Genomic DNA, 13643 nt, shown 5'->3' with positions numbered 1-13643 from the left:
GGGTTCCTGGGGGCTTTGTGCGGGGTCAGGCTCCACCGAGAGCCGCATGAAAGGGCCGGGGCGGCCGGGGCGGCTTCAACCCTGGGTGCCGGCAAGAGGGGGAGGGCAGGTGGGACCCACCGCCGCCCCCACCCCGGCTGGAGGGGTCCCCCCCCATTGCGTCCTGCTGACCCCGGGGCCAGACCGGGTCCCCCCCAGGGGCATCGACGGGGACGGGGTGCCCGAGGCTGCGGCATCCCCACCGTGCCCGGTGGCTGCGGGGGCTCGGGGCAGGCTGGGGTGGCCTCGGCTCCCCGTTGCCCACCCCTGCGCCGGGCCCAGCCACGCTGCCCGCCTTGGCACACGCCGAGCCTCTGGCGAGGACAGAGCGTGCCGTGAGCTCGGGGAGCGGAGCCGGGGGCTCCTGGTACCGTGCTGCCTGCCAGGCTGCCGGCACGGCGCGGCGTGGCACGGCGTGGCACGGCGCAGCGTGGCATGGTGTAGCGTGGCGGCTGGGGGTAGCAGGACCCCCCTGCTTTGCCCGCTGCTCACCCCCACGTGCACCCAGAAACCCGCAGCTCCCCAGGGAGGGCTCCACGTGCCAGTTCACGATTTGCAAGATGCCGCCATTCTGGCCCGCTCCCTGCCTCAGTTTCCCCTCTGTGGAGCAGAGTGGGCTGCTGGGAAGCAGAGGGGCCACAGCAAAACCCCCTGGCCCCCTCGGGTAGCAGGGCCCACTGTGGGACTGTACCCCGTTCCCTGGAGAGTGGGTCCTGGGGGGCTGCGAAACACCGTCCTGGTGGGGGCCAGGCTGTGCCGGGGGGGCGCGGAGGTGAAGGCAGCGGGGAGAAGCCGGGAGCGATGGGAGCAGGGAGGGTGATTCATGTCCCGTCCCCCCCCACCCCGGGAGGGTGCGTCTGGCCGTGCCTGGGTGGGGGCCAGGGGTGTGGGATCTGATATCCCGGGAATGCAGGGCAGGGAGCGGCCCTCTCCGGCAGGGTGGAGGGGTGTGGGGGGGCAAAAGGGGGGCTGGGGGTGATGGGATCGGGTCTCCCTCTCTGCAGGGCTAGGGGCAAAACCGTGGCATTGGAGGGGGGGCAAAACCGCCGCTCCGTGGGGTGGCGTGGGGGGCACGTGGGGGAGACAGAGCTTGCGTGCGTGTGTGCGCGGTGACCCCCGCCGCCATTTGCACACACATGTGCACCCCGGTGCGCGGGGCTGCGTGTCCCGTGCACACGCGTGTGCACTCAGCAGAGGCGTGTTTGCCGCGCGGGCACGTGATGGGTGCTCCCCGCGCCGTGCCGGCGTGGGTGCCCCGGGGCAGCCGTGGGGCGCAAGGCCGTGCCGTGGGGCAGCCGTGGGGTGCAGGGCAGCCCTGCCCAGGGAGCCGAGGAGTCGCGGCACAGCCGGCCTCGGCCTCCCTTTGTCCTTCGCCTGCGGCGGCGCGGCTGCGGTTCGGCCCTGCAAGGTCACGCGCTCCCACAGCCGCTGCGGGAGGGTCGGGACCCCTCCCGGCCATGAAGGCCCTTTTGCCCCCCACCCGCCAGCTCCGGAGCAGTTCAATGCCTGCTCTCACCGCCCACGGCACGCACACACATGCCCGCACACCCGCCGGCAGAATCCGGCCCTCGGAATGCAGCACCCTCGGCCCCACGGCAAAGAGGGGCTGGGAGCTCTGCAAGCTGCTCTAGGGCAGAGCGGGGCCGGATCCTGCCCGACGGCTGAAAATCAGGGGATTGACCGAAACCATGCAGGGCTGTGCTGGGCACAGCCCCGTGTCGGGGTGCAGGTCCCCATGGGGTTACGCTGGGGCCTGGAGGGGACAGACAGACAGACGGACAGGGTGGTATCTATCGAAGCCCCCGGGAAGCACCGCTGCTGGCAGCTCTCATGTGGGTTCGGGAGCCGGCACGGCTGCCCCGCAGCCCAGAGTGATGCTAACCGGGATGCCGGTAATTGGGTCAGGGCTGGTGGTGCCGGCATCTGGCTCTCCGGTGCTGCTGGCAGCTGGCTCTGCATTGGTGCTGGCACCCAGCTCTCTGTTGGTGATGGCACCCAGCTCTCTGTTGGTGATGGCACCCAGCTCTCTGTTGGTGATGGCACCCTGCACTCCAGCGGTGCTGGCACCCAGCTCTCCATCAGTACTGGCACCCAGCTCTCTGTCAGTGATGGCGCCCAGCTCTCCATCGGTGATGGCACCCCGCTCTCCGTCAGTGATGGCACCCAGCTCTCCATCGGTGATGGCACCCTGCTCTCCGGCGGTGCCGGCACCCAGCTCTCCGGCGGCACAGCCACGAACCCGGCCCTGCCCCTGCACATTTTGGCAAGGGTTGCTCAATCGTCCTCCAGCCCAAAGGCTGTGGGGGAGCGGGGGGACACCACTGCCACCCATCCTCGCACCGGATCTGGGTCCGACACGGAGCCCGGAAACCTCCCCGAGCCCCGGCGGGTGCCTCTGCCATGCCGGACCCTTCCCGGGGGCGTCGGGGCGGCACGAAACGCGCCGGCAGCTCCCGGCTCCCGGGGGCCCTTTTGTGCGGTGGAGTCAGCGGAGCAGCACGAGGAAGGAGGAATTCCTCCGGAGATCAAACGCCTTCGCCAACTGGACACCGACGTCAAAACAAACCCGGCTCCCACCGCGGGGCCAGGAGCCGCGCGGGGGAGAAGATCCAATTTCCTCCTTTGTTCCTGGATTATTATTTTTTGCAGGGGGCGAGGAGGCGGGGGAGTGGCAGGGAAAGGGCCATAAATCACGGCCTGACAGAAGAGAAAGGAGAATCGGGGCCAGCTGCAGGTGGGGGTGACCCCCCCCCTGCCCGGACTGGGACCCCCCCAGAGCCTGGCCCCTTCTCAGCCAGGCATTGCTCCCCTGACCGCGGCAGCCCTTGCCGGGCACTTCGGCGTGGCCGCGTTAGCAGGTACCTGGTGAGCAGAGATCCCTCCAGACAGGAGGAAATGGAGGTTTTATTTATGGCCGGAGCCATAATCCATCCACCTCTGCTGCGCCCCGGCTCTGGGCTCGGTGCTTTGCTGGGGTTTTTTATAGCCAGCCTGCTTTGCTTCGCCTTTCCCTTAACCCCCCGATGGAGACGCCGGCCCCGGCGCGTGGGTTAGGAATGCCAAGGACGGTGGCACGAGGCACCGCTCGGTCCGAGCCCGTCCCTGCAGCGTAGGCATCGCCGGCTGCTCCGCTCGGCATCGGCATCCTCACCCGGCCCGAGCTGGGAGCGCGGCGTGGGGTGCCCCACGGGGACAGGCCTGCCCCGAGGGCACACCGAGGGGGGGACAGGGGTGCGTGGGGTCACCCAGCCCGCCCGTGCCCCAGCTCCACGCCCTGCCCGCCGGACTTTGCCCCCAAAGTCAAGGTGAAAGGTGCGCTGCCGGGAGACGCCGGGGCCGCCGCAGCATGGCCAGGAGGAGAGTTTGGCCCCCGGGGTGAAAGGCGAAGGCAGGGTGACATCGCAGGGCTGGTCCCGGGTCAAGCACCTTTCCGCACAGTTTATTTCTTCGTTAATGATTAACAGGGTGGCAGCAGGCGGGCGCTGTGCACCCATAGCCGGCACCCCAGCCCGTCCCTTCTCGCAGGGGCCGCTGACAAGCTCTTACGGGTCCAACTTGATTAACCACATTACAAACGGATTTTACGGGGCTGCGGGCAGCCAGTCCCCGGCCGCATCCAGCCCTTCACCCCGTCCCAGGGTGGTGGCACCCAAGGGACCCCGGGTGCCACAGGAGCACCCCACGGCACGGCCCCGGCCCTCGCGCTTCGCACGAGACGGGCAGCCGCGGCCCTCGTGCCGCTTGCAGTAATTAAAGATCCCTCTGGGGCTGTCGGCAAGAGGAGGGGATTGCCGATGCCGACGGCTTGGCCACGGGCCAGGCGTGGGGAATGGTTTTCCCATCCTCCCGCCGTGGCCCCCGCAGCCCCCAACGGCGTCGCACCATATTGTGCCGCGGCAGCCAAACTGGGCTGCAGTGGGACCGGGACTTGGTCCCCATCCCCAAGGGCAGCGCTCGGCGGTGAACGCGCCCGGGGGGGCTTCCCGTTGGCGGCTTCGAGGTCACTCGCCGGGGGGGGGGAACGGTCGAAGGACCGCAGCCGTACCGGCAGCCCACGGCGCGCCGCGGCCCTGCACGTGGGGCTGCCGGTGCCGCCCGATCCCGGGGCCAGCGAAGGGCTCTGGGTAGCCCAAAGGGCAGCGGGCGGGCCACCTCCAGCCAACCGCCTCCGTCGGCCAAACCACCGGCTCCTGCCGAACCGCATCGCCCTGCCCGCACCCGGCACCTCACCGGGACCGTGCCCGGTTCCGCCACAACCGGTACCACCGGCCCAGCGGTGCCGCCCGGCTCCTGCCCTGCCCGGCTCCCGACTCCGGCTCCGGTGCGGCGGGGCTGCTTGCCCGGTTCCTCCTCCCCCGCCCCATCCCTCCTCCCCCGGTTCGCCGGGGCCGGGGCCGGGGCAGGACCCGGCGGGCGGCTGAGCGGAAGGGGAGGAGGACGGGGAGGAGCATCCAGGGCGGCCACCGCGGCAGCGGCTGAACTTTGCTCTTTCGCGGGAGGCGGGGAGAGCCCCGGGGCTCGGCGGAGCGGGTCCCGCCGGACCCGGACCGGGCTGCATGCAGCGGCGGCGGCGGCGGGGCCCGTAGGGGCGAGGGCGGGCCGGGGCAGCGCCGCCTTCTTCTCCTCCTCCTCCTCCTCCTCCTCCTCTTTCCCTGCCGGTGCCGCGGAGCGGAGGAGCCACCGGGGGCGGGCAGCGGCGGCGGCGGCCCCCGCATGCGGCCGAGCCCCGGGGCGGCCGCCGCGCCCGGAGCCGCCGCTCCCCGCGGGGGGATGCTCCGCGCCGCGCCCCGCTCCCGCCGCCGCAAAGTTTCCGTGGAACCCCCCCGTTAACGTAGGGGCGGGGGGGAGGGAGGGGGGAGGGGGGGGAGGAGGGAGCCGTGGGATAGGGGAAGGGGGGGGGGGAAGGAAAAAAAAAAAAAAACCAAACCAAAAAACCCCCCTAAAAATCCCAAACCGGCCGCCACCCCCCCCCCAAAAAAAAAAAAAAACCAAAAAAAAAAAACTTGCTCAACTCGTTCCGGGAGGCGCCGGGCGCCGCGGACCGGGCGCCGCTCCATGCGGCGGCGGGGCCGGTGCTGAGCCCCGGGGCCGCGGAGCCATGGCCATGGTGGCCGGTGGTTGGGGCGAGCCCAACGGCGGCGGCGGTAACGGCGGCGGTAACGGCGGGGAGGAGGCGGCGTCCCCGGCGGGCGGCGGCAGCGACGCGGAACACGGCGAGGAGGAACGGGCCGGTGCACCGGTGGACTGCGTGGTGTGCGGGGACAAGTCCAGCGGGAAACACTACGGGGTCTTCACCTGCGAGGGCTGCAAGAGCTTCTTCAAGCGCAGCATCCGCAGGAACCTCAGCTACACCTGCAGGTAGGGGCTGGGGGAACCGGGGGGGGGGGGGGGGGTCGGTGGGGTAGGGTAGGGTAGGGTGGGAGGGGGGGGTGCAGAGCCCTGGCCCGATTGCAGCCCGAAGGGTGACCCCCGGTGCGGTTCTGCAGTGGCCCCCGTGCAGCTCCACGCCGGCCCCGCTGCAGCGCTAACGGGGAGGGGGGGGGGCCCGATGCGGCCGCACCGTGGTCCTCGGTGCAGCGTGGGGTCCCCCGGTGCGGCACCGGGGTTCCCTCCGTGCTCTGTACCCCACAGAAGCAGCCCCTCTGCCCGGCACGTCCTCAGCCCCCCCCCAGGAGGGACGGATGCCCTGGCTGCCTCGTCCCCTGGGCCGTGGGGCACAGCCGGTGTCCGGGCCCTCGTCATCGCCGGGCTCTGCTCCGGCATTAATTACCGTTCCAGGCTAATGCCTGAAAACGCGCTGTGGTTGTGAGTCACTTCGGTCACGGCCGCTCTACCCGGAGAAAACACCAGTGCGGCAGCGAGTATAATTTTAACCGGAGGTGTCAACAGCCCGGCGTGCTGCGGGCGCTGATCCGGTTGAGATGCCGGGGAGAGGGGCTGCAGCCCCCGCCGGCCCCCCGTGCTCGGGCCGGCGTTGCAGGAGATCCGGGCCCACCAGCAGAACCAGGATACGACCCCTGCGAAGTTTGGAGCTGCAAATAACTCTAGAGTTTCTGTTGGGCTCGAAACAAGCGTCGGGCTGGCTGGCACCAGTGGGGGACCCCCTGCTCTGGGCTGTTCCCAGGGGTGTAAACGTGTATACAGGGGCTCGCTCACAGCTCTGGATCCACGTGCAAGCGCTTCCAGCGGCGTTTCTTAAACCGGTGAGGGTGCTGCGAGGATGGCACCCGCATCCCAGCCGTGGGCACCCCACAGCCGGGCTGGGAGCAGGACACCCCAACTCCGCACCCCGCTTTCTCCCCACCCAAGGGGGGCCGCCTGCTTTGCGCTTCATCTCGTGGTGCTGAGATGCCACGGGAAGGGAAGGGACAGAGCTGCTCCTGCAGCGGGAACCATCTCCGAGCCGTCTTGCTCTCGTTTGGGCGGCCTAGATTCGTCCTCCCCCATGCGCAGCATCTCTTCTCCCGGCAGCTCCCGGCACCGGCGCTGCCAGGTCCTGGCTGACGTCAGCCGAGCTGCTCCTGGCCGTGGAGCGGGGCCCTGGAGCTGCCGGCGTGGGGCAGGGTTCAGTTCCCGTTGCCCCTGGTCCTGCAGCGTCCTCCCCGTCGCCTGCCGTGGATGCAGCGTGTGCGGATGCAGCGTGTGCATCAGCCCTGGCCCTGCCTCAGTTTCCCCATCTGATCAGCAGGATCCGATCGGCAGACTCAGCCGAGCGGCTGCTCGGGATTAATGATTTGAAGATGGCGAATACATATGGCTTTTGAGAAATTCCAGTTTCCTGGAACAAAGGAAAGGCCAAATCTGGGCTCCCTGGGAGAGGGACAGACTCTGCGTCCCAGATGCCGCTTAGGTGCAGGGGTGATGGAGGGGCTTCGCCCAGGCTATGAGCATCCAAGATTTTATCCTGCGCTTGTCACTGGTATCAGGGCACCTACTTCAGATGTTTGGGGTTTTTTTTCCCCCCCTTTGTGCTGGGAAGTGATTTGGTGCGATAGAAAAATGTTGGCTGATTTTCCGAGTAGGGAGTAAAGTGTTGGAGGGGCCAGGAACAATGCTCCCCCGGCAGCCCTGGCATCTGCTTTGTTCAAGGAGTCAAAAGCAGCATCGAGCCAAGATTGCTCTAATTTGAATATTAAAAGTGAGTTGGATTCAGTTTAGTTCTTGCACTAAATAATTACATGTTCTAATTACATAATTAGCACAGTATACGCCTTTTGTATTCTCACAGTTTCCCAGGTCGCTGCAGCCTATCGGTTGGGAAACTTGCTATGAGCCGCTGGCAGGAGCTGAGATGATTTTTGGGTTTTCCCGGTGCTGGGGACGGTGTCCCGAGGCCATGGTGAGGGTCAGCCAGGCCCCTGCCGGGAGGTTCGGCCACGGTGCCGGGAGCTTTGCCCCTGCCGCGGTGCAGGCAGCTGATGAAGATGTAATCTGACGTTTTGATTAGCTATCACTTCTCCGCTGGAATAACTTTTTATCAGCAACACGTTTTAAAATGTGCTAAGCGCAGTGGTGATGTTCGGGGTGAATTAATTCCGGTTTGAGCGCGGTGGGAATCCCTGCCTGTCTCGCCTCTGGAGTCGTGTAGGGATGAGGAGATTCGTGTCAGGATTCCCAGGCAGAGCCGAGCTGCTGCCGGATGCCGGTGTGCCCCAGCCCTGCCTGCGCTTTCCTGGCTGCTGCTTTATATGCCTTAATTTATCGCTGTTTTGCTGATAACCCCTTTTCCTCCTCGTTTGCCGTGACAGCCTTCGGGTGGGATACGAGCGCCCGGTGTCACCCGTGCCCTGCCGCATCCCTCAGCTGTGCGGGGACCGTGAGCGCGAGCGGCCCCTGGGAATTGGGGCTGAGGGGTTTGGATGCTAACGATGCCGTTCGGGAACGTCTTCCGCAGCCTGTCCCAGCGTGTCGCTCCCCGCGATGCTGCAGGAGTAGAGGTCGGCGGCTGGCTTTGGTGGTGGCCGGTACCCTGCTGCACGGTGCAGGGGCTACCCAGTGCCCGTGGCTCCTTGCCCAGGGCAGGACCCGTGTGCCGGGGGGGTGGGCACGACCCCCTTGCAGGTTCTGAGGTTTCTTGGGGGGGGAAAGCGTCCCTCTGGCCGGTGCAGACCCCACACCGGGGCTGGGGGCATGTCCACCGCTGCTCCGAAGCCGCCGGGTTTTGCTTTGCCGCGCTCGCAGAATCCGGTCGAGGCCAGACGGGAGCGTGGAGGATGCGGGGCCGCGCCACCGCCACGACGGACGCCGGCAAGCGCTCGTGCCCGAGGGGTCACGGGCTCAGCACCGCGGGGGCAGCCCCGGCCCCGTAGGAAATAGTTGAAATTCCTTGAAATTCCTCGCACGTCTGGCGGGGAGGCCGGGGGGCTGCTCCGCCGCTTCCCCCCCGGCCACGTGCCGGGACACGGGGCGTCGCTCCCCGGCACCCGTCCCTATGTGTCCCCGAGGATGGGAGCCCTGCATCCCGGGGGTCTCTCCAGCTTTCCTACAGCCCTGGGCATCGCTGGCGAGGCAAACTGGCAGCCCCTGCTGTAGGAAATCGCTCTGTTTCCATAGCATCTGCGTTGCCGCCTGGGAGCGCCTGTGTCTGCACGCCGGGGGCCGGCGTGGCACAGCCGCGGCCGGTGAGGAGGGGGCCGCGCTCGGAGGCGAAGGGCTTTGCCCGAGGGTGGCGAGGAGGTGGGTGGCGGAGCGGCTCGGCGGGGTGCAGGGACCCCCGGTGACGTCGCGTCGCTCTTCCCCGGCACCTCATCTACCCGGTCCTGTCCGCAGGTCCAACCGCGACTGCCAGATCGACCAGCACCACCGCAACCAATGCCAGTACTGCCGCCTGAAGAAGTGTTTCCGTGTGGGGATGAGGAAAGAAGGTAACGCCGGCGCCGCGGGGACGGGCACGGATCCCAAGGGGTACCGGTGAACCCCACCACCGCAGCGTGGGGCTGCTGGTGCCCGCTCTGCTCCTGGGCTCCCGGTGCCTCCCCTGCTCCCGCTTTGGGAGCCCTGTTTGCATCGAAACCGCCGGTTTGTCCCCCCCTTTTGTTTTTTTGGGGTTTTTTTTTTCTTTTTTTTTGTTCTCCTTGAATTGCCCTCGGTGCCGGCAGCGCAGGTGGTGTTTGTTTGGAAAAGCCGGAGCCTTGAGCTGATAAGGTGACACACCTGGAGCCGGGATGGCCTCAGTGCCCCAGGCGCGGTGGAGGTCGGCTGGGACGGGCTCCCGGCACTGCCGGAGCCAGGCAAATCTCCTGGCCGCTTTCTGGTCACTCCCCATCACCCAGGGATGTGAACCCCAAATGCTTCCCAAGCTGCTGCAAACGGGACGAAGGGTTTAGCCCAAAATCTCAAATCCCCGTGGCAGGATGGGGCTGTGCCAAGGCACGCGTGGGGATGGAGATGCCGGGGCTCAGCGTGGGCTCTGCCGCGGTGCCGGGGCTGCTCGGCGGCAGGTGGCATTAATGCGAGGAGCAAGGGGGGAAGGCTACTGGAAGCAGGACAGTAATTCCCTCCTTTCCAGAGGAGTCGAGATGGCATTATTGCCACTTAGCATGATTTAGAGCTCTCATTTAAGTGGCTCATGAACAGCCCATAAATTAATTACTAGGGACTGAGCAAATAGTGGGCGCTAATGGGAGAGGGGGGGAGCTGAAAAATGGCTCTCCCTGAATGCAATTAGGAGGGGGAGTGCCCCAGGGTTAACGACGCTTCCAAGATGGACGTTTTATTTGCAAATAAATGATTGCTGCCATGCAATGACCTTGGGTAGCAATTGCCCTGCTCCGCTGCAGCTGGCGTGGGGGGGCCGTGGTGCCGGCGGGGCACCCGGTCTGGCACGGCATGGCCGGAGCTGCAGCCGCTCCTGTGCCGGGCCCTTGCAGAGGAGGAGGTGGCACGGATGCTGTCCCAGCCCGGCTGCTGGTTGGAGGCCGTGGCCAAGCCACGGTGCTGGCAGCCTGGGAGTTGCTGGTGAATCACCGGGATGCTAAATAGATTAGTGTAGCTCTCGCAGGCAGCTCGCCGGCGGGCGCAGCGGGCGGCACGCACCACCTCCCTCTCCCCGAGCGCCTGAAAGCCGCCCATTGTTCCCCTGGGGTGGCAGGATCCGGCCCTGCCGGGGATGCCGGGATGCTGGGTGGGTGGTGGGAGCATCCCCATCCTTCCTCGCCCTGCATGGGGCAGAGGGAGCGGGATGGGGGATGCAGCGGGATGCAGAAGCAAGCAGACACCTCCTCTCCTTCCCCCCAGCCGTGCAGCGGGGCCGGATCCCCCCCACCCATTCCAGCACCAGTCCCAACACCATGCCCAGCGGGGAATACTTCAACGGGCAGCCGGTGTCGGAGCTCATCTCGCAGCTGCTGCGGGCTGAGCCGTACCCCGCCGCCCGCTACGGCTCGCAGTACGCGCAGCAGGGCAGCGTCATGGGCATCGACAACATCTGCGAGCTGGCCGCCCGCCTCCTCTTCAGCACGGTGGAATGGGCCCGGAACATCCCGTTTTTCCCCGAGCTGCCCGTCTCCGACCAAGTAGCCCTGCTACGGCTCAGCTGGAGCGAGCTCTTCGTCCTCAACGCGGCGCAGTCGGCGTTGCCGCTGCACATGGCCCCGCTGCTGGCCGCCGCCGGCTTCCACGCCTCCCCCATGTCGGCCGACCGCGTCGTCTCCTTCATGGACCAGATCCGCATCTTTCAGGATCAGGTGGAGAAGCTCAACCGGCTCCAGGTGGACTCGGCCGAGTACAGCTGCCTCAAAGCCATCGCGCTCTTCACGCCGGGTAGGTTGGTGCCGCGACCGGGCTCTGTCCCCATCTCTGCCCCACGCAGCTGTGAGCCCCCAAGGAGTATCTGTCCTCACCTTCCCCTGGGTTTTTGGGGTCCAGAGAGCATCGCGTGGCTCTTGGGGGAGATGGCAGAGAGTCCTCATGCCCTGGCACTTCTCCGCCGTGGTTTGCAGCATCCCGGCTCGTCTGTCTGGGTACAGGGATGAGCTTCCTCGGGGCAACAGGAATGAGAGCTGCAGGAACACAAATACCCCGCCATGTACTGGGGGGTCTTGGGGAGCCCCGTCCCTCGGTCCATCTATGCTCATTTAATGCCACAGAAGTGCCTGGTCCTTCCTGGCGGGGACAAGCCTGCGGCAGCCCTTTGCAGCCAGAGCGGTCCAAGCCATGCTCTTGCACCACGCTGCAGCCAGGTGCATGCCCTAATTCAGCAAGGAGAGCGGCCATGGCAGCTGGTTAAGGAGGAGGGGGGGCTCGCTGGGGATATTGGGGGGGCTCCAACCACTGACCCCTCTCCATCCCATCCCTCTCGTAGACGCCTGCGGCCTCTCGGACCCGGCGCACGTGGAGAGCTTGCAGGAGAAGGCGCAGGTGGCCCTCACCGAGTACGTGCGCTCGCAGTACCCCTCGCAGCCCCAGCGCTTCGGCCGGCTCCTGCTGCGGCTGCCGGCTCTCCGGGCCGTGCCGGCCGCCCTCATCTCCCAGCTCTTCTTCATGAGGCTGGTGGGGAAGACGCCCATCGAAACACTAATCAGGGACATGCTGCTGTCCGGGAGCACCTTCAACTGGCCCTACGGGACGGGGCAGTAGGGGACAGAGCCTCTCCCCCCCCCTCCGCCGCCGGGGACACCCCAGCGACCCCCAGCAGCCGGACCTGGATTCCCTCCAGCACCCTGAGACGGTACCGTCCCCGGGGAGCCCCGAACTGCACCGGCCCCCCCGCCCCGCAGCCGTCTTGTAGCTCGTCCGTCCGCCGCAGCGGTGGGGGCTGCTCCCCCTGAAAGCAGCGGGGTCGCGGCGTTATCCTCCTAACCCCGAAGGTACTGGCCGTGCCGCCACTGCCGGACGCTGAACGTTCCTGTACCCCCCTGAAGCGGAGGTCCCTGGCCCCCCCGGTCTCCTCCGGGGACCTTGGAGCATCCCCGGGGCTGGTCCCTCGCTCTGTCCCGGTGTCGGAGCCGGACCGGAGCCTGGGGAGGGGGACGCTGTCCTCTGGCTGCCCCTCCAAATCTGAATTTCAGATGGCAGAGGCTCGGACAGGAGGTGATGGAAGGTGGGACCGGCCAGGCTGGGATGTGGGGGGGCCCCTGGCTGTGCAGAGCCCTTCTCTGGGGGGTCCTCCTGCCTCTGCCCCCCTCCTCAGTCCTGGCAATTGTGGAAAAAGGGTCATTTGAAGCCCCTTTGTGCCCTGCCCAGGGGCTGCCCCTGCCTGCTCGGGCCGTATCCAGCCTCAAGGACTGAAGGGCCAAGCTTGGAGCAGCCCCTTTTTTGGGGACCGGGCTCATCCGTGCCTGGTCCCAGCCCCCCCCTCCCTGCACTTTCCACTGAAGCATCTCCCCTCTTGGGGCACGGGGAGGGGTACACGGGAGGGGATGGGGGTTCACAGGAGGGAATGGGGGTACAGGGGAGGAGATGGGGGTACACAGGTGGCTGACCAGGGCCATGCACCATGCATGGGTGCAAACCAAGTGGTCCTTTTTGGGTGCTGCACAGCATCCAGCCCGGCCCTTCTCCCCCAGGGTTGTTCCCCGCTGCCTCACTTGGTGCTTTGCCCCACCCCAGGCCAGATCCAGCACCCACCACCATCCCCACACTGGGGGAGATGGGTGCCAGCATCCCCCTCCCCATGCTCGCTATGTTCCTGTGCCTCATTATTATTTTTTTTTAAAGCTAGGTTTGGGGGAGAGAGGAGATGTTGGGGGGGACCAAAATCAGGCTGGGAAGGGGTGATGCTGCCGGGGGGGGGGGTCCTTGTCCCCAGGGCTGAGCTGTGCTGGATGAAGGGGCACATGGTGGGGGGGGCAGAGCCACCTCAGAGGGATGGGGGATGCCCCACGGCCTCCCCCCCCGGGCTCTGCTTCTCAGGGGTATCCACCATGCAAACAGATGGAGGCAGGATTAGCCGGGGATTTGTCATTTAGATTGATTCACTGAAAATATAATCCTTGTTCAATGATACTAAACAAATTAACTGAAGTCAATAAAAGATGTTTCTTACAATGCCAGGGATCTGCTATGAGTAGGAAAAGGGGCTTATCCTGCAGTGATGCTGAAGCCCACCCTGGGGTGAGAGGGGGGAGATAGACTTCCAAAAAAATTAAGCCCCCATAAGGTATCTAAAATTGGATGGGTTTTGGAAATCCTGGGGATCTGGGGGGGGCCTGGGTGATGTTCTTCAACACAGGGCGGGTCCCTCGGGAATAAATTGTGTTGCCTGCGGTCTGCTAGGGAAAGGATCAGCAGCATGAAGGGAAGCAGGAGCCAGCACAGAGGTTAGTACCTGGTCTTGGGTGGTGGGGGTGGGTTGGGGTCCCCCCTCCCAAGATGAGGGGGTTTGGGGGTCCCCCTATCATGAAGGAGCTGGGCGTGGGGTGCTGTGTTTGTCCTGCATGCGTGGGATGCTGGGGTGTCTGGGCTGCATCGGTGGCTGGACCAGCCTTGGGGCGAGGGGGATGCAGCGGGGGTCCCGGTGTGGGGTCTGGGCAGCGTGGGGGCTGCTGCAGCCTGGGGCAGGGCTGGGGGGGGCTGCCTTGGGGAACTGCAGCTGCTCCCCACAGCACACGCAGGGGTGGGGGTGCAGGATCCACGCGGCACCCATCGCGCTCAGGGCTTGGGGC

General features: G+C 66.5%; 1 protein-coding gene across 1 annotated transcript; it reads left to right on the top strand.

The window, feature by feature from the left end:
- The first annotated feature begins 5003 nt into the window (after positions 1–5003).
- Positions 5004–13026, top strand: NR2F6 (nuclear receptor subfamily 2 group F member 6). The gene is made up of 4 exons (XM_052801725.1): positions 5004–5397; positions 8809–8903; positions 10276–10800; positions 11342–13026. The coding sequence occupies exons 1-4, from the start codon at positions 5138–5140 to the stop codon at positions 11614–11616; spliced, it is 1155 nt and encodes a 384-aa protein (XP_052657685.1). The 5' UTR covers positions 5004–5137; the 3' UTR covers positions 11617–13026.
- Positions 13027–13643: the final 617 nt, after the last annotated feature.

This window comes from Harpia harpyja, chromosome 11 (assembly GCF_026419915.1).
Source record: "Harpia harpyja isolate bHarHar1 chromosome 11, bHarHar1 primary haplotype, whole genome shotgun sequence".
In the NCBI taxonomy this organism is placed as follows: Eukaryota; Metazoa; Chordata; class Aves; order Accipitriformes; family Accipitridae; genus Harpia; species Harpia harpyja.
Note: the sequence above shows the minus strand (reverse complement) of the source record. Positions and strands in the feature narration are given on the sequence as shown.

Bases quoted from the DNA above. Each gene is read 5' to 3' on its own strand.
- NR2F6 (XM_052801725.1), top strand. From the start codon at position 5,138: ATGGCCATGGTGGCCGGTGGTTGGGGCGAGCCCAACGGCGGCGGCGGT. The intron at 8,904-10,275 runs GTAACGCCGGCG...CCTTCCCCCCAG, and splicing joins TGTGGGGATGAGGAAAGAAG to CCGTGCAGCGGGGCCGGATC. The intron at 10,801-11,341 runs GTAGGTTGGTGC...TCCCTCTCGTAG, and splicing joins CATCGCGCTCTTCACGCCGG to ACGCCTGCGGCCTCTCGGAC.